Below are 24845 nucleotides of genomic sequence, written 5' to 3' on the forward strand. Positions count from 1 at the left end.
GTAAATAACATTACTGTATTCTGCTGATAGTGTTTTCACAAACATTCTTTTTTTTTTTTTTTTTGGAGGGGGGGGAAGGGAGGAACATGGATGTTTGTTAATGCACAAAAAAAAAAGGGCTTTGTAAAGCCTTTTCTAAACAAATCAAACAATGTTTTTTTAAAAGGACTGTATGGCTCAGATTTATTTTTCTTTCTTTTTTATTTTATTTATTTTATTTATTTTTCTACAAAGTTGAACTAGTCATTTTGAAACTATTATCCTGAACTATGGCAAAAGATTTTACTTTAGTAAAATGGATATGGCTATGCCTTATTAGAAGTTGACTAGTGCTGCCAATCTGCAGCTGTTCAGCTAGTAAATTGGGACATCAGAACAGAACTGACCACTACTTGCAATGTGTGTTATAAAATTTCAAAGAAAAAAAAAACCTGCATAGTATGTGATCCCTTTTATTCACTAAACTTGCCCATGCATATCCTAGGTGGAAGATAGCAGAACAGCTGCTCAGCCTTTGAATGTAGATGTGTTTAGTGACTGCTATGACATCTTTCTGTCTTGCTTCTTGTCACAACTCTTCACAGGACACTCACAGAAGTGGAAAGGAAAAAAAAAAAAACGAGAGAAAATAGAGTATTTTCAGACAGAACAATATGCCTCAATTTTTTCATTTGAAATATTAAAGTCAATTTATTTATAATGAAAGTCATCAGAAGACTGTTCTCCTGGATTTAAAATATTTTTTCTTTAAAAAAATAAAACCAATACACACTACTACAACCACAGATGCTGTGGCTTTTCTGCCTGCTTATCTCTCCTTACATAAGTCCATGCTGATGACAGAGCCAGTACAAAAAAATATCTAATCGCTATCTAAATTAACAGGGTTGTAGTCAGGGTCATCCTCTTCATCCTCCAACTCTAAATCATCCATTTCTTGGAATAAAGATTCATCAACCTCCACACTGTTTCCAGCTGCAAAGAACAGAAAAATAATTTATTTTTATGCAAGAAGAAAACAGTACCTGAACAACAAAATACACAATGCTTGTATATTCATTCTTTGTACATTCATTCTTTGAAAAGAACGGCACTGAACATTTGCTGTTTGTTTTTTTTGTGTATTTTAATCCTCTTTCTCTTATATACTCAGTCTTAAGTTCTAAGTCTCCTCAGTCTTGCTTGAATTCTAATGTTGTTTTTTAAATCTTCTTGAATAAACTACGTTCAGTTTGTATTGCTTAATTCTTATGAAACCATTTTCCATATAATCCTTCCTATTACTATTTATTTCCATTAGTAATTATTATCACTAATTATACATACAAAAATAAAATGAATATTCCCATGTATTCTTAAGACAATTTTTCCAGAAATCCCCATATATGTATAAAAATACACACAATAAGGAACATCAGAACATACAGAATTATTCTTTAAAAAGTATTTTCTCAGCAAGCAAATTTGAAAGGCAACTACTTTAGACAGTCAGTAATATATAACAAATAATTTTTTTTTTAGATTTAAATTATAAAAGAAAGCTGAAGCTTTACATGCTTTTATATTTTCTTCTGAAATGATTAAAAGTTAACACATTAATCCAACTCATTTAGGCACAGAGCCCAAATACAGAGGTGAAATTTGTTCCTCCTTTGAGACAGCAAAATGTTGTGTCAATAACCCAACTTCACTTTAAGCATTTTGGGAGGAAGGCAAGGTTAAATTATGCCCTCAAAGAAGAAGAAACAAATCCTCTGTGACTGCCATTTCAAGTTTATATTCAATGACATTCATGTACAACTTTTTTTTTATTATTATTAAGTTGTTACATTCACATAAAACTAGACTCTTCTGCCTGGGTGTTTCTTTTCAATGCCAAGAGATAATGCAGTTACATTAGAGGATTGCCCTAACTCAAGATCAGTCTTTTAAACTAGAACACTAAAAGGAGGTACAGCAAATTAAATAGATGGTATGTGACTGGGAGTGGATTTGATTCATCTTCAACAGACTTGCAAGTTTTACGTCTTTGGGCATAGTCTTACAAAACATTCAGCTGGCACCAGAACATTATTTTCAGTAAGATAATAGACAAACCTACACAAAAGCACAAAGAAGAAATGTGTTGCACAGAGAACAGTAACATTTAATTTGATATACAAGATGTTCATTATTGGTGTTGAAGTTCAGGGAAAAGAAAACAGAACTTTAAGATGTGTGACTGAAATGGGATCAAGAAGGCTGGCTAATAGAAAAAAAAAAACAACAAACTTGAGCCACTGTCTTTCAGTGGTGGAAACAAACAGAAATTTACCTTCCTCCAAGAACTGGATGTCAGATGTGTCAAGGTTGTGATCCATTTCAAACAGCTGTTTCCCTATAAGTTAAAAATAAATAAATAAATAAATATAACCAAGCAGAATTGTGAAATAAAAGCCTATGCTCTGTCCTTCCTGCATCAGTCCTCATCTTGCATTCCACAAGAAAACCTCTGTGGGAACTGGAGATAAGATGCCTTTTCCATCTTTTCAGATGGATAGGGCATAAAGGAAAAACAAGATGGATCTGTACATCAGTCACCAGCTCCTACATCTGCGAAAACATCACATCATACAAAGTAAAACCTTTCTAGTTGGGAGGTAGGGGAAGAAAAGGCCAAATCAGTAAACTGTCTGATGTAGAGCCTTTCTGTTGTTTAACAATACCCAACTATTTCTGCCAGAACAATGCTCAAAGTGGTATACCATCTGGCATAAAACCAAAGAAGCTTAAATGTGGTTTGGGAACATTAATGACTTCAGCAGAAATCTTGAACCAATCAGCTGTATTTAACCCAATACAACACACAAAAAGACTTCACAAAACATGAAGAACAATCATTTAATACTATTTTAAAAGTTAGTTACTACTATTGTCTTTAAGTGTTAAGATTACTTTTAAGGCTCGTCATGATATTCTGATAATATTGCAAAAGCTTCAGAACCAGTTTTATATCATACCGCTTAATTTATTTTTGCCTGCTTGTTCATCTTCTTTCATTTTTTTCCTTTTTATTTCTAGGAGTTCTGCATCAAACTTTGCTTTCCAGTTTAGGAAATTCTCAATTGTAACAGGAGTGCCATGAAAACGTTGCTAAAAAAAAGAAAAAAAAAAAAAAAAGAGCAGAAAATAAATCCGCAAATACCATCAACCAGCACAGCTAGGAGTGAAGATAAGCATTCTTTTCCTTATTTAAATTACAGCATCCCAGACACATCTGCTTGCTGTAGAACATTCTGATAAAGTAATCCTAAAGCCAAGCATATGCAAACACATTCTTACTGTTTTTTCATTTTATTTTATTTTGCATCACGGAACTCACCCTTCAGAGTGCTGCACGGAGGTAGCAATTATTATGGAAAAATCCTAAGTACTATTTTTGACCTATAGTAAGTGTAATGGTTAGCAAAATATCACTTATAGAGGTTATCCTTAAATAGGCAGCACTTCTTATCACCTCTTACGTGCAATCTAGACTGGAATTTTCTACAGAAATATAAATTTCTTTTTATATTTTTGGAGTTTTATATTTTTGTATTTTATTATATAAAATATAAATAATATTTTATAAAAATATTATTTTATGCAAAATATATTTTTGGAATCTATTAAAAAATACTCTTCTCTCTTGTTAACAGAGAACAAGGGCTGTTTTGTGTTTTTTTTTCCTGCCACGTTCAGAAATACTGAACCTTCCAAGTTCCATTTCCCTCTAGCTACAGAAGTAAGTGAAGACTTAAGTAGTTACCACAGCACATCCCATGGATGGAGAACTATTTCACAGTAGTTGGTAAAAAACGTGTAGGGAGGACAAACCATGTCCTGAAGACTGGTCCCACTGCTTCCACTCTACCTCCTCTGTCTACCAAGGACGAGACACCTCCTTAGACCAAGAGCAGCCTATGTGCAGCACAGCACATACTATTCTTTTTATTTTTATTTTTTAATTTTTTTTTATTACCCACCCCCCTCTTGCCTCTTCAAACAAGAAACTGGCTACAGTGTCTTTTGTTTTCAGGGAAAAATCCCTGCTCCAGCCTTAAGAAGTAATGCTAGAGGTGACTGTGAATGTGCAAAACACCTCTGGAAAGACTGCTTCAGAAAATGGTTGGATGGGGGAAATCACTCAAGTATCTTCTAGTCTGTAAGTTTTAATTACATCAACTTTGAGCTGCATTGAGAGGAACATCTAGCCCACAGCTGCTCCTGCATCAAACCCATGCATAAAAAAGGCAAACAAAAAAAAAAAGGAAAATCTTTAATAATTTTTTAGTTAGAAACAGTGTTTTACATACTTTTTCTTCTTCTTCTGCTTCTCTTTCTTTCTGTTTCTTCTCCTCTTCTCTTCGTGTTTTTATTTGATCCACTATTTCATTTAATTTCTCCTGTACTGCAGAGACTAGAGTGAAGATCATTACCATTCCTAAATTTTCTTCTGCCTACAACACAAAGAAGGCAATCTCAAACAGAAGGAGAACCTCATAACTTCTGTAGCTTAATGCATGTATCTGTAAGGCAGACATGACTTGACAAGAATTACTGAATCAAAAAAAGAAAAGTGTTTCCTCCTCATACCTTCACAATGTACTCTCTCTAATGCCAAGGATTGAAGAGTATCTTGTCTACCCCAAAATAATTATGTTATTGAAAATAATTAAGGCAAAAGTATTTTTTAAATCTTTCCAAATAAAATAGAAGTGGCTTACTTCCAAAATTACCATACATACACAGTTACATGAATTCACTTTAAGACAGAAATGCCAAGAGGGAAAGCCCTATAGCCTATAGGGCTTATAGCCTATAGCACAATTTCATTGCACACTTCCATGTCATCTGTGCACACTGAATTAACCCTATATTTTACCTCTATAATGTCGTTTAACTCACTAGTGTTATTTACCAAATTCCAAGTTCAAAGTCAGTCCTTACAGTATGGAATATATTTCATCAGTAGGCCATCCGCTCAGAGAACAACTGACTTGAGGGATAAATTCTGGCTAAAATGAGAAGTGGTATCAAGAAAGTGATATCAAGATCAATCGAGGTATTCCATTTTCCTTACCTGTTGTTCTAACAGTTTTATTATGTCTGTGACATCATTATCTTCAAGATTCTCCTGGGAGACAATTTCATACAGTGGAGTTTCATCAGGATATTTTTCTCTATAGGTAAATTTAAGTGTTGTTTGGACAGCTACAAGACAAAAAAATGTAATTCTTATAGTGACTACTTTATGTAACTCTAATCATATGTTCTTCTGTTGCATCAGTAGCCTAAAGATTTCACAGTAGGAAAACAATCTTGTCTTAAAGGAACATCTTACGCAGATATTAAAACTATATAAAAAGATTTAAATATAAGGCAAGAGTGGTGAGAAATGAAGACTATGAAATTTACCCTTATAGAAACTAATCCAGGAAATTCATGCCTGAAAGGACTTTAGGAAGACTCAAAAACTTTCCGTGCAAGAGTGGGCATAGTAACGTCTTTTCCCCTACATCCCACTCACTGCTGGAGAAAACAAGGCTGAGTCGTAACAAACAGATTTAGACAAAACCTCAGCCCACTAATGCTTTAAATTCTGGATACCTGGTTGGAGTATCAACCACTGCATCAGGAAACAGGGTTCCACATGCCTACTATCACAAGAACACAAGTATCCAAAAGATGTTAATAAGCCAAGAGAAGAGCTTCCTAACGATCACACACTCAACCTGATGCCACCCAGAGCTAGGTTAACAAGGCAACAAGGCCAACAAAGAATCAAGCTCCTTCCTTTCATGCATCCTGCCAGAACACCAGGGAGAAGCCTTCTTTCAGTTCAAGACTCGCAGTTCTGGCAGCCCAGTTTACATGCTTCACCACAGATGCCTGCTCCGCACAGGGCGTGCTCCTTTAAAACTGAAGGAGATGGCAGCCGTTCCTTCCTTCTAATACAGCCCAAAATTCACTCACAGACACTTGCAGAGCTCAGCTGAGCACACTTGTGCTGATAACAGAAATTTCAAATTCATGCACCCACCATCCTGAGAGCTAAAGCATTCTTGGATGTGCCGGAGTATTTTGGAGCACCACACAGCCTTTCCATACCAGAAGGGTACCAGATGCTGATGGCCCCAGCAGCAACATACTAAGAACAGAATAACTACAGTCAGCCCTTCTGTAAGAAGAATTTTGGACAGACAATTCACAGGATGATAAAGTTTAAGAGCTTTCTGCACACGCGGTGCCTTACTTTACAGTAGTTGAGAATGTTTTTCTTCCATCTTAAACATGACAACCCTATTCCGTTTTTCACATATATCTTCCTCTGGGTAAGCCATGGCTCTGACCTTCGTGGAAAGGAACCAATCCAGCAAATCAATCATAATGCATTGTTGAGGCTATCCTAAGTACAGTTTAATAACCCTAAATAGTTATTTCAGCTTTCAGAAACTGCTCCACAACAATAACTAAATCAACATTTTACAGCAACAATCATAAGCTACCCTGAAATGAATGAGCATGGGACAGAACAGCTGTTCTGCGGCCAGTATGGACAGTTCAGGCATTAGGTTTCTAATGCCATGTGAATGAAAAACTTCTCGTTTGATCTCCACAACTTTACAGCCTAGAGAGAAGGACGTTTATTTTTACCCAGCCCCTGGAAGAGAGCATCAAGGATTTCTACAGTAGCTTAATAAATGTAAGATACTTAAAGTGGAAGTAGACTTCAGAAAAGAGCAGCCAGGTATATGGAAGCATAAGTTGAAAGTAGTTATATACATTAAACTGAAACACGGTTGTAAACTTGTATGTTAATAATATAGGAGGGGAGGCTATTATTTTGTAAGATGTGATCAACTTACTTTCGTCATTTTCACCTGCTTCAGACGTCACAGTGATTGTGAAAGTCGTTGGCTTTTCTGACAATACTGTTAAAAAAGAGTGGTAAAAAAAGAAAGATACCATAAATTAGACAACTACTTCACATCGCTGAAATTGAATTTCTCTAGGACTAATGAGGCATAGAAGCACCTGGTTACAGCATTCAGAGCCTTTTCAGCCTATTAAGAAGCTCTTTTCAGTTAACAACTGTCTTCCTTAGGATAGTTTGAAGTGCTCTTTGACTGACAGCATATTACATCAACAATACCAAAAGGTTTCTCCATGGAAAGAAAGAGTGGAGATCTACCTACCACTAAATGACTTGTGACAGAGCACCAAGCACGTGCAGAAAGATCCCAAAACCAGTCTGCTGTATTGTGCTAGGTATGTACGGTAGGTATCCAGTGCATTCATGGCCCTAGACTTTACAGCATATCTGTTCCTTCTACTGTATTTAGAACAGCTTAAAGTAACAAATGTTTCTTAAAACAAAAAGATACACAATGGTACACAAAAATATACACTTTCCTTCAAGAGCATAGGTCTGGAAGTAGCCTAAAAGGAGAAGTTTTAAACAGTCAATACCAAAAATTAAAACTGTGAGCAGGAAAGTTCACCTCCAAAAGCAAAGTATGGTCACTTTTAGTGCCCAGCTGGGAAGGAGGCTGCTAGAAGACAGACAACAAGCAGTTTTACATAGACAAAAATAAAGGGGGCAAGCTCTATAACCTACTGTCAGGGACTCGATGGCTTCACCCCATCACTCAAGCGTGAGTTGCAGACCAAATCCTTGAACAGGGGTTAGTCTGAATCACGGATATAACCTATAAACGATCTAGTAGACACGATTTGTTGACTGAATTTTACCTATCTGCTTATATATCGCTATCACAATCTTTTCAAAATCCTTCCTCCTTTGAGTACAAGCGCATTACTTGAGAGCACAGAAGCAAGAACGGGCAGGACATGAAAACACATCACAACAACTGACTCAGCACCCTCAGCAGCCAGAGACCGCCTCACGCAGCTTTAGCAGATAACCGCGGAGAACAGCAGCAGGTTTTCGGCTGAACTCCACAGAGAAGCGAGGCAGGGCAGGGCAGGGCTGATGGCGAGCACGCAGCAAACCCTCAGCGACTCCCCGGCGCCCACTCCCGGCCCCGAGGCCCTCACAGAAGGAGCCGGCAGCGACACCCCGAGCTCCGCAGCGGCGGCTCGGGGCCGCCCGCGGCTCGGGCCGGGCGTGAGGCGCGGGGGGCGGCGCTCACCGGTGAAGGAGTCGGGGTAGATGGACTGCAGGGCCTCCACCTCGTTGCGCTGCTCCTCGCTGTAGTCGGTCATCGCCCGCCGCCGGCCGCCCGCCCGCCCCCCGCAAGCGCGCCTGCGCCGCCCCGCTCCGCACAGCGGCTGGGCAGGCCTGGCGCCGCCCCGCTCGGCCGTGGATGGCTTTGGGCTTTTGGGGGATGTTCGCTTCATCAGGGAGGGTAATTAGCGCAATTAACGCTAACCTGCGTGCCCGTGTTCTGGGCTGGGGACCCCCGCGGCTGGAGGCTGCCTGCAGGGCCGTGCTCCAGCCGTGTAGGGGCAGGCTGGCATCAGCACGACACACAGAGCTCCTCCTTCAGAAGTGTGGCCCCGTATTTTTATTTTATTTTTACACTTTAGTTTAAAACAGGAGCTGGGAAACACGAAGGTTCACTTAAAAGTTACACTCCCACAACAAGTAAAAGGCTGACAGCTCACTTTCGCTTATCCACAAATCCCATATCATGTTACAGCAGCACCATAAAACAAGGGATAAAGTACAAAAATACACAAAATAAAGGTAGCAGCTTCATCCCCCCCCCAACCCACCCTTCATTTTAACTCTGAAGACAACATAGGATTTCGCAGAAACTTTCAGATACACAAATCAATAGCCCAAATCACAGACTGCGCATAGTTAAAACCACTCCAAGAAACCCAAAGAATTTGAAGTGAAATTAGCGATTGTGCTCACTAGCAGATACTTGGCTTCCCAAGCTTGTCATACAAGCCATGGAGTACGATTACCAGAAAGTTTAGGATTCAAGTGAAACACATACTTGTGAATTCATAAGAATTTGTTTAGTGATGTCAAATATGCATTATTCCAGCTATTCAGTATATACATCTCTTGCATGCCCAGAAGTGCTTGCTTTTAGGATTTTAACTCTTAAAGGAAGACTATGCACACTTACCAAGGCCTGCTGTTTAACATACTCTTGGCTCCTGCATTTCATGATAGGAAGTGCTAAATAACTGTATTTCTCCAACTGAAAACTTGTCTTCCCCCCCCCCAAACAGCAGATAGCATCCTGTGATCTAGCATGTGGCTTTATAGCACACTCTGCTGGCAGCAAGGCAATACAGGAAGCATTAGGAAAAACCTGTGTTGTCCATTTGTCCGTGCTTCTAACCCGAAGTGCGTGCACAGGGAGCTAGAGGAGATATCAGTTAGTAACATCACATCATAACATGCAGAATTAAGATAAAAACTTCATTAAATCTTTTTTTTTTTTCCATTAAAAAAATCAATAGCTTTTAACCACAGTAATACTTATGGGCACAGTAGAATGACTGAATTGTATTTTTTTATTTTCCTCCCACAAACCTTACTCTAGGGTGAGATTTTCCCATCCTGATTTGCTATTTGTGTAGTAGGCTGGCACACAGGTGGAAGCTGACAGTTTTTGTAGTACATGCAAAAGATTTACTCTGCTATTGCTCTTTTTTTTTTTTTAAAAAAAAAAAAAAAGCTGCTATGTGCTGAACCCCTCTATCCAGTGCATCTTGGTGAGAATTTTATCATTTTTAGCAGAACTCAAAGTTCTCTTATCACTATATCTAGACTTAGCTTTTGTTGCTGAAGTTTCCCTATGTTTCTTCTGTACTGCTATATCCACAGATTTAATTTGTAGTTAGCTCAGTAAATTTAATCAACATAATATAAGAAAGAAGTGGAAGGGGAAAAATAAGGCATTTCTGCTAGGGGTCAGTAAGACAAAGCTGAGTAAACACTTACTTTGCACAGAATAGATCAGGCTCATACAATTTAATTGCTCAGAATCTAAAAAAATATTTTAAAATTAATAGCTAATGGGTGGGAAGAAAAAGCATTTGGGGATAACTTTCTTTCCCAATAAAACTCATCCTTTTTGCAGAAGTGCTATAGGCAATCTGGACGTAGACCATCACATCTCACAGGAGTTAGACGCCATCAGGAGATACCTATAAGCACCCAAAGGACGACAGTAACAAGGTATTATTACATAAAGCACACGAGCAAATCATGTCTCAGAAAGTTCTGCAGCAGCTCGGGTGTGAAGCTGAGCTAGACACATTCCTGCTTTTCTACAAAGTGTTGGTGGGGTTCAGACCCTCAGAACTAAGTGGCGGTCACAGGGTCTTCATCAAGCTTCAGGTATTTCCTGTCTACTGAACCCTTGAGCGCCCAGTCGTGGAGGAGGCTGTAGTCATAATGCTCCTCATCCACTAGTTTCAGGAAGGCCAGTCCAGAAATGGCTTGCCACTCTCTGAGAGATGGGATGCGGATTTCTCCTACATTTTCACTCCCTGGGACAAAGCCGAAAAACTTCCTTATGTGCTGTATGGCATAGAGCTTGGAGTGCTGGTCTGTCGCTTCATCAAAGAGCTCCTGCTCATTATGGACATAGCTGGTCCAGTATCTGAAGTGGAGGAAGCTGAGCGGGGAGAAACAGCTTGCCAGGCAGTAAGACAGGAAGACGGTGATGACTACCACAGCAATCAGAAGCCAGCCAGCCACCTTCCACAAACAAAGAAAAGCTGTTACAGATGAAAATACCCATAGTGGTCACTTCTGAGTGTTAAAAAGTCCATAAGACAATCATTATTTGCTTTTCCTGAATGAGATGGCAGTAGTCACTTGCTAGGTTTAGACCTTGTTAGCCATCATAACCAGTCCCCTGCCCACTGCAACCAGCCATGCAATACATTTATTCCCATCAAGTTTAAGGAAGTTCTGTTGTAGGGTATATTAAGGATGTAGCCTCTACAGCTATTATTGTGAGCCTGTAATAGAGAAGCCCTCTAATTCCTAGCCCAAATTATCTTACACCCCATTTAAAATCAATTTTCTTTGAAGTAACAACTTAATATTCCCTCTAGTATTTATCTCACATATAAGCTCCTAGAATTGAGTCTGATCTAAAAGAAGAAAAAAACACACAGAACTTAAATTTGGCTTATGTGGTGCTCTCTCAGTCCATTAGTCACATTGCTTATGTTCAAATCAAGAATCTTCCTGCCCTCCAGCGGCTCTCAGACTTCCACTGGTTTTATTTGGAGGTACTTCTCAACATACAGGAATACCAGTAGCAGGTAGCAAATGGGACAGTCAGAAGTAATAACTTACATACTGAAAGTTTAATTACTCTTACTGGAACAAAGCAGGCTTCAAAACACAGATTTGGCACTCAAGGCAGAAGATATTGATCCTGTTTTATCCTCACACTTTCCCTGCTGAATTAACTCACTGATAAAATTAGATCTGCAGGCAACATCTCTCACAACAGAAACATGAGTTACTTACTTGTGACTGGTATCGGAGTAGGAGAATCACTTCGTCTCTCGCCCGGCTCAGCTCTGGAGGAACTAACTGACTGCAAGGGAATGCAGCCAGGATCTTTTTGCGGTCACTAGCAGTAACGTTAGGATTAGCTCCATAGTAATATACAGAGACATACTCGCTCATGGCACACACGTAGTAGGAGCCATTTATCAGGGTGACCGCTAGCCACGTTACAGGAGCAACCAGTGCCCTCCCGGTGATGCTGCACAGCACAAAGCAGGTCAGTTTGCATTGCAGCAGCTGGTTCTGCGTTCCCTCCGCCTGAAGGGGAGACCTTTTGCCCGTGACCAACCTCCAAGTCTGGTTGTTTAGAGCAAAGCCAACAACCAGAAGGATCAGCGCAGGAACACCTAGGAAGGCCAGCCCGTAGATGAGGTTCTGCCCCACATGACAGGGACAGCTGAACGTAAAGAAAGAGAAGAGTTGCTGCCCACCAATTGTCAATATTGCAATTATAGCATTAGCAATAACAACCTCTTTGCCTTTTAGAAAAGCTGGCCACTTTGGAAGGAAAGTCATTTTTAGATCTTACACTTTACCAGATGCTTTTGCCTTAAATCAATAACAGTTTTTAATTGTAGTTAACTAACATTAGTAGCAGACTACACTGGAAACAAATCAATTCCAATAGCTCAAAATAAAACAACCACAAAAACAAACAAACAAACTGCTAGTTTTTCCCCTTCAACTAATTTTTAACTTTGCTCCTTAACAGTCAAAAGCTTGTTTGCTAGCTTTATATCTACTTGCAGACATCCAGTCACATGCTTTAATTGATCCAGTAATTTCCCTCAGCAGTTCAGGAACATTCAGCATTTAAGCAATTGTGAGCTCTGCCAGCCCCTTGCTAATTGTCTAAAACCACCAATCAGTCCTCCCTACCTTGTGAAGGTCATGCAATGCTAGTAAACTGATTGCTACCCTGCTAGGGGTAGTTGGCCAGCAATTTTCTAATAATTGGTAATTAGCAGAAGGATCGTGTAGGACTAGGGGAAAAAATGGAGAGAAATGGGGGGAAAAAGAATAAAAGGGATTGCTTTCACCTATTCTTTATTAAAAACAAAGCAAACAAGCACAGAGAAAAACAAGCCAAAACAAAACAAAGAAATCCTTGTTGAGTGGATCAATGATAAAAAAAGGTCTTTTAAAAATGCTTCAACATTAAGATAAAAACGGAAAGGATACTGTAAGCTGCACAAAGTTTGGAATCCCCATTCTGTTAACATTTAACATCAGTTCTGGTTCTATTTGCTTCCCCAGTTCTGGAGTCTGAGATGTGGTTAGCTGCTGGACCACAAGGATTTTGTTGTTTCACCTGCGGTTGGCAAGAAACTGGCATGCCTCATTTTATGACAGCATTGAACACTCCTTTAGGCTGTCTCCTTCAGAAAGATTTTCTGTGGTAATGTATAATTTGCTATTCATGTGGTGTCAAGCCAGCTTCAGACGTACTCATGATAACAGCTGGCATTTGTATAGCATGTTCACGATTCAGATTTTTAAGATGTTATGTAGGTATCGTCAACCCCTCTGTGGGCAGAGTAGATAGAAATTTTTTAGTTACGCATTCCAGAGCCGGTTTCTATACTAGGATGCATGAGCTGGGTTCTCGGTGCCTCTCACAAATCAAGCCTTAATCAGAGGTTAGTTTAAAACATTTAATTCCTGGTGATTTTGTCCAGATTGCACTTTGTTTAAAGTCATGCCATCCGGTAGTTCTGTCCACTGTACACTCCTGTCCGATTTGGTGGTGAATATGCAAATGCCTGTAAACATTTAGGTTCTGAAAAGTCTAACTGACTGTAATATAAAGATTTTTACCAAGAACAGGAAAAAAAAGTAGCCAATTTAAACAAACAAACAAACAAAAAAGTCTTGCCTATTTACAAGGCAAGACTCTATTCCTCTAGTGCATTTGTAGTGTGGACATCTGCTTGTCCCATCCTCATTCACACTATGAATGAGGCCCTTGCTGACATTTGGCTCACAAATCCATGCGACACCATTCCACTACATTAAAAGTGTTAGAGAAATGTGTTGAAACATCCATCAGCACTTTGCCACTGCTTTGCTGGAATCTGTTGTTAAGTTCTTGGTTGTTTGGGCAGTGTAGTACCATAACAAAATTCCAGTGCTGTCTGAATTGTGAAAATTCATTTTCTTTCAACAACACAGATTTTTTGATATTTATATATATATATGTTTAATTAACTAGTGGTATTATATTTTGACAAAATTTGCCTCCTTTAAATTCAGTAGAACAAACCCAGTTGCCTATTACAGAATTATTTTGAAAATTTGCTTTATAAGATTCTTCCATTGTGCCTCAGTTCTCTTTAAAATCTCCAATTGATTGCTGCTGAGCTTTCTTTGGGCATCCTTATTGCTTATAAAGGAGGCAGGCTTTCCCAAGCATCACTTGTTTACTCCAGAAGCACATTAGATGTGAAACTGAAGAGGTGCACTACACTGAAATATTCATAGTCAGCCTAAGGCTGTTGAATGAGGCAATTTATACAATCAATAAAACAACTTTGTAGTGCTGCATTGTCACTTTTTCTGCATTTGCTTTCATGTTGTGCTGTAAAAAGCCCTGATGGGTCATCCTATTGTGGAACAAATTACAGGTTGGATCCAATTAAGAGCTTGGGCGGCACATCAAACCTTTAAGCAGTCGCCTTTGCAGAGCAACCCAGAGTCCTGAGGTAGACATCTAGTCTCTTTATCTGATGCCCAGGAGGAGTTAGGATTGAATGTGATCCAAGGTACTACAGCCTGGGGTGACAGCCAGCTCACCTCTGAAGCAAAAAATTGTAGCTGATGTCTGAGGCAAATAGCAATACATGGGCAAACCTTAGCCATGTTTCTCCTTGTCATTTTGCAGGGCTCTGTCAACTTGAATTCTCTGCCAGGAACTTCATTATGAGAATAAGTGCTTTTTTCTGAAGAACTGAGCATGGTTTGCCATTTTCTGTTACAACATGTTGATTAGAAGACATATTACATCTTCCTATCCTTCCATATGCATAAAACAGTTTTTTTGTACTCATTTGTTTTTTTATTGAAATAAAGCTGCTGTGGCAGAAGAGAGAGGTTGGTTTCAGTTCATCTGCCCGCCTTATCTAGTCAAAACTCACTCACTCATCTCACTCCTCATTCCAGCCATTGTGGCTGTTGAGGTGTTGGGAAGAAGCTGACTCTACCTGACTCAGTTCTACCAGTCATGCTTAGCTGGTATCTTATTGGATCAGAAAAAGATTTGGATTTTGTTATCTTGTGGTCAAGAAAGGGTAGCGGAAAAAAAGGGGGGATTCCTCTATTTTTCATCTGAAGGTTTTATTCCTGTGGATTTCAGAGGATGAGATTGAACCCTGGTCTATTCCATCCTGCACAATTGTTTTCATCACCAAGCAGTCAAAAGGCTGATGTGCCGTGCCTCCTCTAGCTGCGTTTTGGACCTTTTAGAGTAAGTCCAGAGGAGGGCCATGAAGATGATCAGATGGCTGGTGCACCTCTCTTCTGAAGACAGGCTGAGGGAGTTAGGGTCGTTCAGCCTGGAGAAGAGAAGTCAGGGAGACTTATAGCAGCCTTCCAGTGCCCAAAGGGGGCCTACAGGAAAGCGGGGGAGGGACTCTTTGTCAGGGCGTGTAGGGATAGGACAAGGAGTAATGGCATTAAACTGAAAAAAGATAAGTTTAGATTAAATATTAGGAAGAAATTCTTTACTCAGAGGGTGGTGAGGCACTGGCACAGGCTGCCCGGAGAAGCTGTGGATGCCCCATCTCTGGAGGTGTTCAAGGCCAGGCTGGATGGGGCTTTGGGCATCCTGGTCTGGTGGGAGGTGTCCCTGCACATGGCAGGGGGGTGGAAATGGATGGTCTTTAAGGTCCCTTCCAACCCAAACAATTCTGTGATTCTATGGTTTTCAGTGGGTGTCAAGCCTGCCTGTGCTCTTAGGTAGTACCTGCACAACAGATTTCTGGGGCAGCTTAGGGGTGCATGGTCCATATCCTGCATTCTGCATGGTCCTGGGTTGGCTTCAGGCTGCCAAGACATTTTCATGGACTCTTTAGCCTGGTTAAGGGAGAAATTCCTTTCCCATTAACCAGGACAGGCACTGGTGAGAAAACCATCAATAAACTACATTTTAAGGGAAAATTAGAAACCAGTTAATGATTATTTATTTATTTATTTGTTAACTTACATCTTTTGCTTCAGCTGTGCTTTATAGGGAAAATTTATAGAGATGTTAGGTGTCTGCAGTGAGTTTCAGCAGAAAGTAGGTGCCTGAATCTGAGAACATTCCCTTGGAAAGCTGTTCCTGGGCTCTGTAACCAAACCAAGGAATTTTCAGCAGGTCAGGCTGAAAATGCTTCCCAGATAGGGCACTAAAGGAAAGGTGGGAGCAATGGCACTACTTTCTTCTGAAACACAGCCAAAGCAGCAGCCACACTGGGCTCTGAGAAAGAGCCCTCATTTGCGATGTGGGAAACCAGTGCTCAAGTACTTTTTTTATTTTTTTCATGCATCTCCAAACCCACATCAGTTACATTCTTACAGCTTGAAATAACTCAATTCTCTGTGTGAAATATTTAGCACAAGATCTGTCAGTCTGAAGACAGAGAGCAAACAAAAGCCCAACCCTGTATTGTACTTATTTGGATACCTTTTTTTTTTTTTTTTTTGGTGGGAAATATATTCTTATTTTGGCTCAAAGTAATTTTTTATTTATTGTTTTTTTTGTTTGTTTGTTTTTGTTTAATATATTGAACACCAAATGCACTGTTGCATTCTAGTCTGGAATATTCATTTTTGGGAGAATCCTTAGATACTGGACTACTGAAGAGATCATGTACTTAGCCCTAGAAGTTTCAGCTTTCTCATAACAGCCAGTCCACTGTAAGAGGTAGGATACTGGTGCACACGTTTATGCATGCTTTTGAACTTCATGAGATGTTTTGTGTATATTTGTTTTCAGTGTATTATAAAGGGAGGGAAGAACTGTAATGCTCAAACAGTCACAGAATCATAGAGTCATCTAGGTTGGAAGAGACCTCCAAGATCACTGAATCCAACCTTGCACCACACCAACAGTTCTTGGGGCTAAAGACTAATATCCTCTCCTGAAAAACGTAAGAGGAAGGGAGGTGGAGGGTGATGTTAACATCCCCACTATTCAAATTGCCTTGGATATATTCTGAGAAGGCTATGTTATGGTTTAAACAGCTGCCAGGTGTGTGCCAACATCTACTGTTCACATGGGGCTGCAAGTCAGACAGCAGTTAAAATTATGAAGGTGGCTTTGTCCTGTTCCTAAAGGTGTGGATTCAAGCTACCAATGACTTGATTCCCTCAGTGGAGCCATTTAATTCCCAGCTTGTTTGGACAGAGCATTGCTGCTACATTTTCTCTAGCGTGTGCAAACCTCTCAAAACATAGCACATACTCTCTAGTGCATCATATTATATATGAGCAGTTAGCTACATACATGTATGCATATAGAGTATCTTCCAAACAAAGCTGATGTGTTCTTTACCAAACATTGCACCTTCTGGGCTGCAGTGATCCTTCATGATTTTAGTATTAATAATTCAGATTGAAATAATTCATTCTTATACTCAGAACTAGATAAATAAAATGATGTTCACTTATGGGTTGCCTTAAGTGCTTTGTGATAGTTTCACTGCAGATAATTTATGCTAATGATAATCTAGAGATTATTTATTTATTTTTAATGCAGTGCAGTACATTTTCCTACAGGATATGGAGTGTCTCTTGCAGTGAGAGACATATTTGGTGCTTGTGGCCAGTTGGAGACAATCTGAGAAACAAATCCATCTCTGACTCCATTTAGAAATGCAAGTGATTATCTGGAGAATTTTAATGCCTGGCTTTTATAATTTACTTAAATTTAGATATGGAAAGTACCTATTAAATATTTTCACTTAGGAAATTGAGTCAGCTTTTACAGGGACAGAAAAATACCTACAAAAAAAATGGAAGAGGTTTATTTTAATGTACAGTTGTCCAGACTACCTCATTGTGGGTACAATGAAAGATGTTAGAATCATTATATTTTGCACAAGACAGACTAAAACATGCTTATAATTGTCCTTATTTTTGTTGTTGATTTGTCTTATAATTTTAAGCTACCATTTTTTTTTTTTCTTTAATAATCTTCCTTATCCTAAATGAGTCATATTTGCTGCTTTCTATGTGTCTGGAGATATATATATATGTAATTTTATTCCAGCACAGAATCTATTAATGAATTAGAATTTAATAACTGCACAGCATTCAGATGAGTCCACAACCTTTTACTTGCTCTCCTGAGAGAACTCAGTAGGAATGTATGTGGAGAAAAGTGGTATAAGGAAAGACAAGTATCAGATTCATTTTTAAATTGCCTAGTGATCATAGCCTAAATTTGTACCAAATATGAACTAATTAAAAATACCAAAATTGACATAGGTGAAAATAGGAAAAGTAAGGTGAACCTTCCTGGATATTTGTAACAGGGATGTTTACAAGTAGGGGTAATAGCAGGCTAAGAATAATGTAAAATCTGCTAGAAACATTGATAATGAAAGTGCCATTTGTCAAAGTTGGCAGCTGTAGGGGGTACCCAGTTTATTCCTTTGGGAATCTGGGTGCCCTAGATCTATCCCACCAGCTTTACACCCCCAGTACCATGATGATAGTAGTCCTTGTAACCCATGCTCTTCCTGCCCAGGCAGACGTTAACTCACCAGACTACAGCTGTCACAGCTAATAGAAGACTATTGCTCCTTGAAGTTGAAAATGATCAAATTTTAATTACCTTATACATCAGCATGGTGTAATTGTGATTTTGTTCTTCAGAGAGGGAGCATTTGTTCACTCTCCAAACACTAAAACCTGACACAAACAACAAAATGAATTTGTTGTCTCTAAAAAAAAAAAAATAAGACCTGCAAACTCTTGATGCTGCCTGGTTTTACTTTCCGTAGATATTTACTGTGCACTTAATTACAGCCCATTTTTATGGATGGAGCAGTTGTTTATGTTGTGTACAAGGGCAGATCTGCTGCCAGTCAAAATCCCAAAGGGCTCGATACACGTAGAGAATAGGAGGAGCATCAGGAGCATTACAGATTGCAGCGAGCACATCTCATGTAAAAGCCAGAAGATCAGAAAAGAGAGAACTTTAGAGGAGGGAATGAGAAAATTCGGTAACTGGGAGAAGAACGTGCTGCTTGAGGAAGAAAATCTATAAGCTGACAATCACATATTTCAAGCATTACACAAGCAACATGTCACGGCCACCAGGAAGAAAGCAGGACAGCCAGAAAATAGTAAGATATTTTTGTGATGTGCAACTGAAATTGTGCATAGAGTAAAAATAAGCTATTATTGTATTGATGTGTTTTGTGCAGATGTGTTTCTGAATAGCTTGAAAGTACAGAAAGGATGGGGATGAGTCTGCCAGTATTAGAACAGAGGTGCTGGCAGCATTTATACCTACAGTTGGATGCTCTGGTGGACTGCCAACAAGTTGCCAGCTATTAATATGTGGCATTAAAAAATAAAAATAAAAATAAAAATAATAAAAATAAAAATAAAAATAAAAAAGGCAAACTCATAGGACTTGGAGTCTGATTTTGAGCAGTAATGCTAAGATTTGCTTTAGAAACATTCATATATCTCCAGCTACCTGGAGACGTGACATGAAATTATTTTCAGACAGTCCTTCAGTATGAATCCTGAAGCCAAAACTCTGTTCTTATTTTGGAGAAAAGAAGCAATGCCAGCCTCGTCTCTAGCACATGAGCAGTTACAGGAAGAGTTGTTTCATCTGGGGCTGCAACATACCTGGCACCTGCTGTGAGCCCCATAAATAACAGACCATGTCTTCTTTTGGGGTTTGTGTTGCATGAGCAGGGATCCTTCTTCATCCTCCTAATGTGACAATTTTTCATGCACAAGGAGTGCACTATCATAGGATCTCAATGTGTGGCTTTAAGGCTGAAGTCTGAGTCTTGAGAAGACAATGGTAAAACTGTACCACTTGTCTTTAAATGTTGGCTTTGACCATTGATCATTTAGCACAGAATTACATCAATTAGAAGTTATGTAGACTTCCATTTTTCTTTTTCTTTTATTTTTTTCTTTTTCTTTTTTTTTTTCTTCTCTTCACTTCATCTTAATACTGTCCTAAAGCTCAGGCAGTTATTTTAAGCATGCAGAATTTTCCCAGGAGGACTTCTTTAGCTGCATGTTCATAAAGAGGAGTATTTTGTACCATTAAAGATATCAATTATTGTTCTTCTTGTTCTCTTCAAGTGGTATTTAAAATATGAAAAAATTAGATAGCAAAATCCAGTTTGGAGGACACTTTACTTTTAATCATTTGTTCTGAAACCTATGCTTTAACATTACTACTTAGCATCTTCTCCCAGAAAATGGATGTTTTGCTCTGTTTTAAATCACTTGCAACATGAAATGAGTCAACCCATCCTGAATGATTCCATTTCTTTATGCTTCAAAATTCCTTTCAGTGAGAACTAGACACCACAATGGCATAGGGCATTAGCCATAGTGTTTCTAAAAGTAAGAATTCTCTCATCAACAAACACAATTTTGTCTTAGCCAATACGCTTTGCAAAAGTCTGGATAACAAAGTCAGTTTTAATAGCAATAAATAAACGATTAGTTCAAAAGTCAGCAGGATTAGTGAAAATTTCTTTTTAATTAAATGTAGCTCCAGGACTATATACACTCTCTTAACAAAGGTCACAGTACCCTCCACAGTTCTGGTTCCCCACTGAGATGTCTTCAGTCACCAAGACCATTCTGCAGTCACATACTCCTATTCACATCGCTTTTCTCATACAGCATTCATGTGATGGTTATCTCATTTCTCTTCCCCACTATACCTTCAGTTCTCTTCTGCATCCCCATCTTAGTGACAACTGTACCATCACCTATCCTGTCATCTCCAGAGACACCAATTTCCTTAGTATGTAATGATTCTTCATGTGTATACCTCCATGAAGTGTGGTTGAGATTATATGGTGAAGTCAGTAGCTTTTAAGAAAAACCTGATAGAATGACAGTGGGATCATGTAAACCTCACGTCCTTAGGTGATCTGACTCTAAGCACAGATTCTTGATGTTTCAGGTCAGGAAGCAGCATGAGGGTGAACAAAGATGGACAGAGGTTGCTGTTAGATGGGGCAGTGAGAGTGGCAATTGACAGAAGCAGAGGTAGTTAACCAGGGCTTGCACTAGGGACTGTGAAGTGCTAGTGATGGAATCAGGAGAAGGGTGGTGCTGCTTGTACCCCACTGGGGGTGGTGAGTCCTGGGACCTCCTGCCAGTCATCTTTCTGTTCTTGCCCCCATGAAACCATCGTATTTGCCAAGGGTGAGCTGGTACTGTGAGTTCTCCAGATCAGGATTTCTACACCTTAGATTGCATTCACAATGTGTCCCCACATTGGGAATGACTGATCTAAATGTCTTATGGATTTATTATAACATATTGCATAAAGTGAGGTACATTTGCTTTTGCTACAGAAATCACTTAGAAATACTATGTGCTAAAGGAGAGTGTGTAGTGGAAAAAATATACTTATGGAGAACTTCAGTGTTCATGGTCATTACACGCTGCTAATACTAAGTTTCTACAGAATTTATTTTTCATTGAAGATTTCTAACTGTCTAGGAATATTTTACCATAAATACAAAAGAGCAATACAGAAGTAAGGCCACAGTAGTTAAAAAAAAAAAAAAAAAAAAAAAAAAAAAAAAAAAGCAATAATACTGTGTTAGAATAGAAAATGTTTGCATCTAAAAGTATAATTATGACACACCCGTATACATATAACAAACTGAAGAGAGGTTAAGTTGCTAGTAAGGAAAAGAGAACATAAGTAATTGTAGAAAAGGGATACCAAAAACAAAGTGAATGTCTAACTAGGCACTTAACTGCATTTTTCCCTTTATCTTTAGTTCTGAAACTCTAAACAGGCTTAGGAAAGACATGGACACAAAGTTTCTAAGACTGGAGTCTGCTCAGAAACAGAGACCTAAGTGCTTAGAGAGCTGTAGGGTCAAAGAAAGAGTGAGTTTTAATATGAGCTGGGGGCAATGGAGAAGTTCCAGAAGGCTCTAATACAAGGTACCTATTTCTGAAAATGGAAAATTTGGTGGGTGACAAAGGTCTCCACTGAAAAAGAAATATAAGAATATAATGTAATTAACGTTAACTTATCTTAATTTATGGGAAAAAAATACTGTGTCAAATAAATAGCTTCTTTCTCCAACACATTGAAAGAGTGGTCAATAATGCACTTTTATTATTATATTTTGCTTAGGTTTCTCTAAGCCATTTGTCTTGTTACAACACAGACTTTTTGTTGAGAGTAGAACAATACAGAACCTGTACAACATCCACATACTGCATTAAGAACTTGTTAATGAGAAATTGGCAAATTGTCCAATGCTATTGTAAACAGGAGTTATCACCATGGTGAGTTTAGGATAACATTCCATGCTACTTAACATTTTAAACAGTGACATTAAAATGGAAAAAATTAGTAAACTCCAAGCTGTTGATGCAATGGGGACAGGAAAAGGTCTCTCCACCAAGCCATTCTTCCTGTTCTATGTTTTCATTGGCATTTACTATTATTTTTCCACAGACTATAAACAAAAAGCACCTCCAGCCTGCCCACATGCCACAAGCCTGTAGCACTTCCTTGAATTTATTCCTGTCCAAGAATTTTATGAGTGCCAATATAATCTCTTAGGCCTAAAGGCCAGCTGCTACTCCTGCTAAATACAATCAGTTCTGCAGTGCCATGGGGGTGATCTGGCAGGATCCTGCCCTAGGGTAAGGAGGGAAAGAAGTTTCCCAATATAACGACATAAAACTGGTAGAGAGTGTCCAAAGGAGGGCTACAAGTATGGCAAAAGGTAGAGAGGGCAAGGCATGTGAGGAGCCTCTGGGTTCCTTTGGTTTGCTCAGCCCAGAGCAGAGCAGGCTGAGGGGAGGCCTCATGGCGGCCTGCAGCTCCCTCACGAGGGGAGCAGAGGGGCAGGCGCTGAGCTCTGCTCTCTGGGGACAGCGACAGGACCCGAGGGGACGGCATGGAGCTGGGACAGGGGAGGGTCAGGCTGGGGGTTAGGGAAAGGGTCTGCACCCAGAGGGTGCTCAGGCACTGGGACTGGCTCCCTAGGGCAGTGGCCATGGCCCCTGGCCTGCCAGAGTTCAAGAAGTATCTGGATAATGCTCTCAGACATGTGGTCTGATTTTTAGGTGGTCCTGAGTGGATCCAGGAGTTGGACTTGATGATGCTCTTGTGTCACTTCCAATTTAGGGTACTTTATAATTCAATGATTACTTGTAATGACTGGTAAAGAAGGAGAAATGTCAATGTGACAATGTGACTGATTCTTTTTTGCTTTGCTCATTGTTATTCTTTACACTTGTGCTGAATTATAGATTGTAGATTGTTTTCATTATTCTGAGCTAATATTCTTTAATTTTTTTTTTTTATTTTTTTTTTTTTTTTGCGGGGGGGGACAACTGATGATCTGAATCAAATCAATCATACCTTTGTGAAAGAATTGGTATTTCACTGTATATACTGTTCCTATTATAGAGGGGCTAATAGTTAATTGCATCATTTATTCTTCCTGCAGTTAAATGCCTATCATTAATTTTGGGTAGCATATTACAGCATTTATCAATTCAGCATTCATATGTGCAGTTGCAGGGCACAGGAATGTATCTGATGAAAGTAGCTGTATCCCAACAAATGACATTTCTGACTACCAAAAATCCCTGTGCAGAAACTAAAGTGATGATTAAATCAGGCTCTGTCACACTTAATCGTGGATTTCAGTGATTACATGTCATAGAATCATAGAATCATAGAATATCCAGAGTTGGAAGGGACCCTTAAGGATCATCAAGTCCAACTCTTGACACCGCACAGGTCTACCCAAAAGTTCAGACCATGTGACTAAGTGCACAGTCCAATCTCTTCTTAAATTCAGTCAGGCTCGGTGCAGTGACCACTTCCCTGGGGAGCCTGTTCCAGTGTGCAACCACCCTCTCCGTGAAGAACCCCCTCCTGATGTCAAGCCTAAATTTCCCCTGCCTCAGCTTAACCCCATTCCTGCGGGTCCTGTCACTGGTGTTAATGGAGAAAAGGTCTCCTGCCTCTCGACATCCCCTTACGAGGAAGTTGTAGACTGCGATGAGGTCTCCCCTCAGCCTCCTCTTCTCCAGGCTGAACAGGCCCAGTGCCCTCAGCCGTTCCTCGTACGTCTTCCCCTCCAGGCCTTTCACCATCTTCGTAGCCCTCCTCTGGACACTCTCCAACAGTTTCATGTCCTTTTTATACTGTGGTGCCCAGAACTGCACACAGTACTCGAGGTGAGGCCACACCAGCGCAGAGTAGAGCGGGACAATCACCTCCCTTGACCTACTAGCGATGCCGTGCTTGATGCACCCCAGGACACGGTTGGAGAAGCTTCTTTATTAATGTAAATGGTATTTTTTTTTACTTTTAATACAGTAGCAACTCAACACCATGAAAACATTTAATTATAATTTATTTCATTTTTTATTTCCATCTTTTTCTGGCAGAGCAGAGAACTTTTTGTGCTCACGTATGGGGCTTTGGTAGCCCAGCTGTGTAAGGATTATGAAAAAGATGAAGATGTCAACACCTGTTTAGATAGAATGTAAGTACTACATTAAATATCCAGCTTCATTGATAATGTTATTTGTCTACCTGTATATTACCTTTTATATTTGTCCCTTAAATTTATGACTTCCAGCGCTGTCAAGGATTACAGAGGTAAGGGGGTAAGGCTTGATATTCTGTAAGCAGAAATAACATTAATTTGTGAATTATGATGAGCAATTAACCTTTGAATTCTCAGAAGAAAGGTGTCAGGATTGTTTTAATTGTTTACCCTTATTCCTTGTTAATACTTTGTTGAGCTAGTTAATAAGATAGACTTATAAATTTCATCTCCTATTTTCACGTACTCATTTTCAACTTCCTTGTATACTCTCCTCTTCTGTCTTTCATATCTATGTTATTTCAATCTTCTCAAGCTTTTTACTTCTCACAGGTGTTTCTCAGGTATAACATGCCTACTGTCCTACTGTGTGCCTACTGTCCATGTGGCCTTCCCAGGGCTTCCCCTCATCTAGCAGGACTATGGTTTGTGACTTGGATGCTAAGAAGTAATCACACTACCAGGGTCCTTCTGTAGTCAACAATCTTCCTTAAGGGTGCAGTTCAGGT

At 39.4% G+C, this 24845-nt stretch overlaps 3 protein-coding genes across 4 annotated transcripts in view; 1 reads left to right on the forward strand and 2 right to left on the reverse strand.

The window, feature by feature from the left end:
• Positions 1-44: 44 nt before the first annotated feature.
• Positions 45-8333, reverse strand: RWDD1 (RWD domain containing 1). The gene is made up of 7 exons (XM_068677660.1): positions 8175-8333; positions 6888-6953; positions 5102-5232; positions 4335-4478; positions 3000-3132; positions 2315-2377; positions 45-975 (listed from the first exon to the last, which is right to left on the reverse strand). The coding sequence occupies exons 1-7, from the start codon at positions 8245-8247 to the stop codon at positions 863-865; spliced, it is 723 nt and encodes a 240-aa protein (XP_068533761.1). The 5' UTR covers positions 8248-8333; the 3' UTR covers positions 45-862.
• Positions 8334-9431: 1098 nt separating this feature from the next.
• CALHM4 (calcium homeostasis modulator family member 4) lies at positions 9432-12359 on the reverse strand. Its single transcript, XM_068677655.1, has 2 exons — positions 11498-12359; positions 9432-10711 (listed from the first exon to the last, which is right to left on the reverse strand). Exons 1-2 carry the CDS (start codon positions 12053-12055, stop codon positions 10313-10315), a joined length of 957 nt encoding a protein of 318 aa, XP_068533756.1. The 5' UTR covers positions 12056-12359; the 3' UTR covers positions 9432-10312.
• Positions 12360-12373: 14 nt separating this feature from the next.
• The window catches only part of TRAPPC3L (trafficking protein particle complex subunit 3L), a 29879-nt gene continuing 17407 nt past the window's right edge, over positions 12374-24845 (forward strand). Inside the window, exons 1-3 of one of the 2 annotated variants that reach the window (XM_068677663.1) lie at positions 12374-12496; positions 12797-12938; positions 24176-24273. In XM_068677663.1, the coding sequence (XP_068533764.1) occupies positions 24272-24273 (2 nt within the window). In that variant the 5' untranslated portion in view covers positions 12374-12496; positions 12797-12938; positions 24176-24271. Of the gene's footprint in view, positions 12497-12796; positions 12939-18577; positions 18871-24175; positions 24274-24845 lie in introns of those variants that run through there. The other variant, XM_068677662.1, reaches the window with a different exon arrangement.

This window comes from Anas acuta, chromosome 3 (assembly GCF_963932015.1).
Source record: "Anas acuta chromosome 3, bAnaAcu1.1, whole genome shotgun sequence".
Taxonomy (NCBI): domain Eukaryota; kingdom Metazoa; phylum Chordata; class Aves; order Anseriformes; family Anatidae; genus Anas; species Anas acuta.

What these genes read in the sequence shown, in the direction of transcription:
- RWDD1 (XM_068677660.1), bottom strand. Translation starts at nt 8,247, where the DNA reads ATGACCGACTACAGCGAGGAGCAGCGCAACGAGGTGGAGGCCCTGCAG. An exon ending in AGCAGGTGAAAATGACGAAA is followed by an intron (nt 5,233 to 6,887) that starts GTAAGTTGATCA and finishes TTTGTCTTGTAG; the next exon opens with CTGTCCAAACAACACTTAAA. An exon ending in AGGCAAAAATAAATTAAGCG is followed by an intron (nt 2,378 to 2,999) that starts GTATGATATAAA and finishes TTTAACTTATAG; the next exon opens with GGAAACAGCTGTTTGAAATG.
- CALHM4 (XM_068677655.1), bottom strand. Translation starts at nt 12,055, where the DNA reads ATGACTTTCCTTCCAAAGTGGCCAGCTTTTCTAAAAGGCAAAGAGGTT. An exon ending in TACTCCGATACCAGTCACAA is followed by an intron (nt 10,712 to 11,497) that starts GTAAGTAACTCA and finishes TGTTTGTGGAAG; the next exon opens with GTGGCTGGCTGGCTTCTGAT.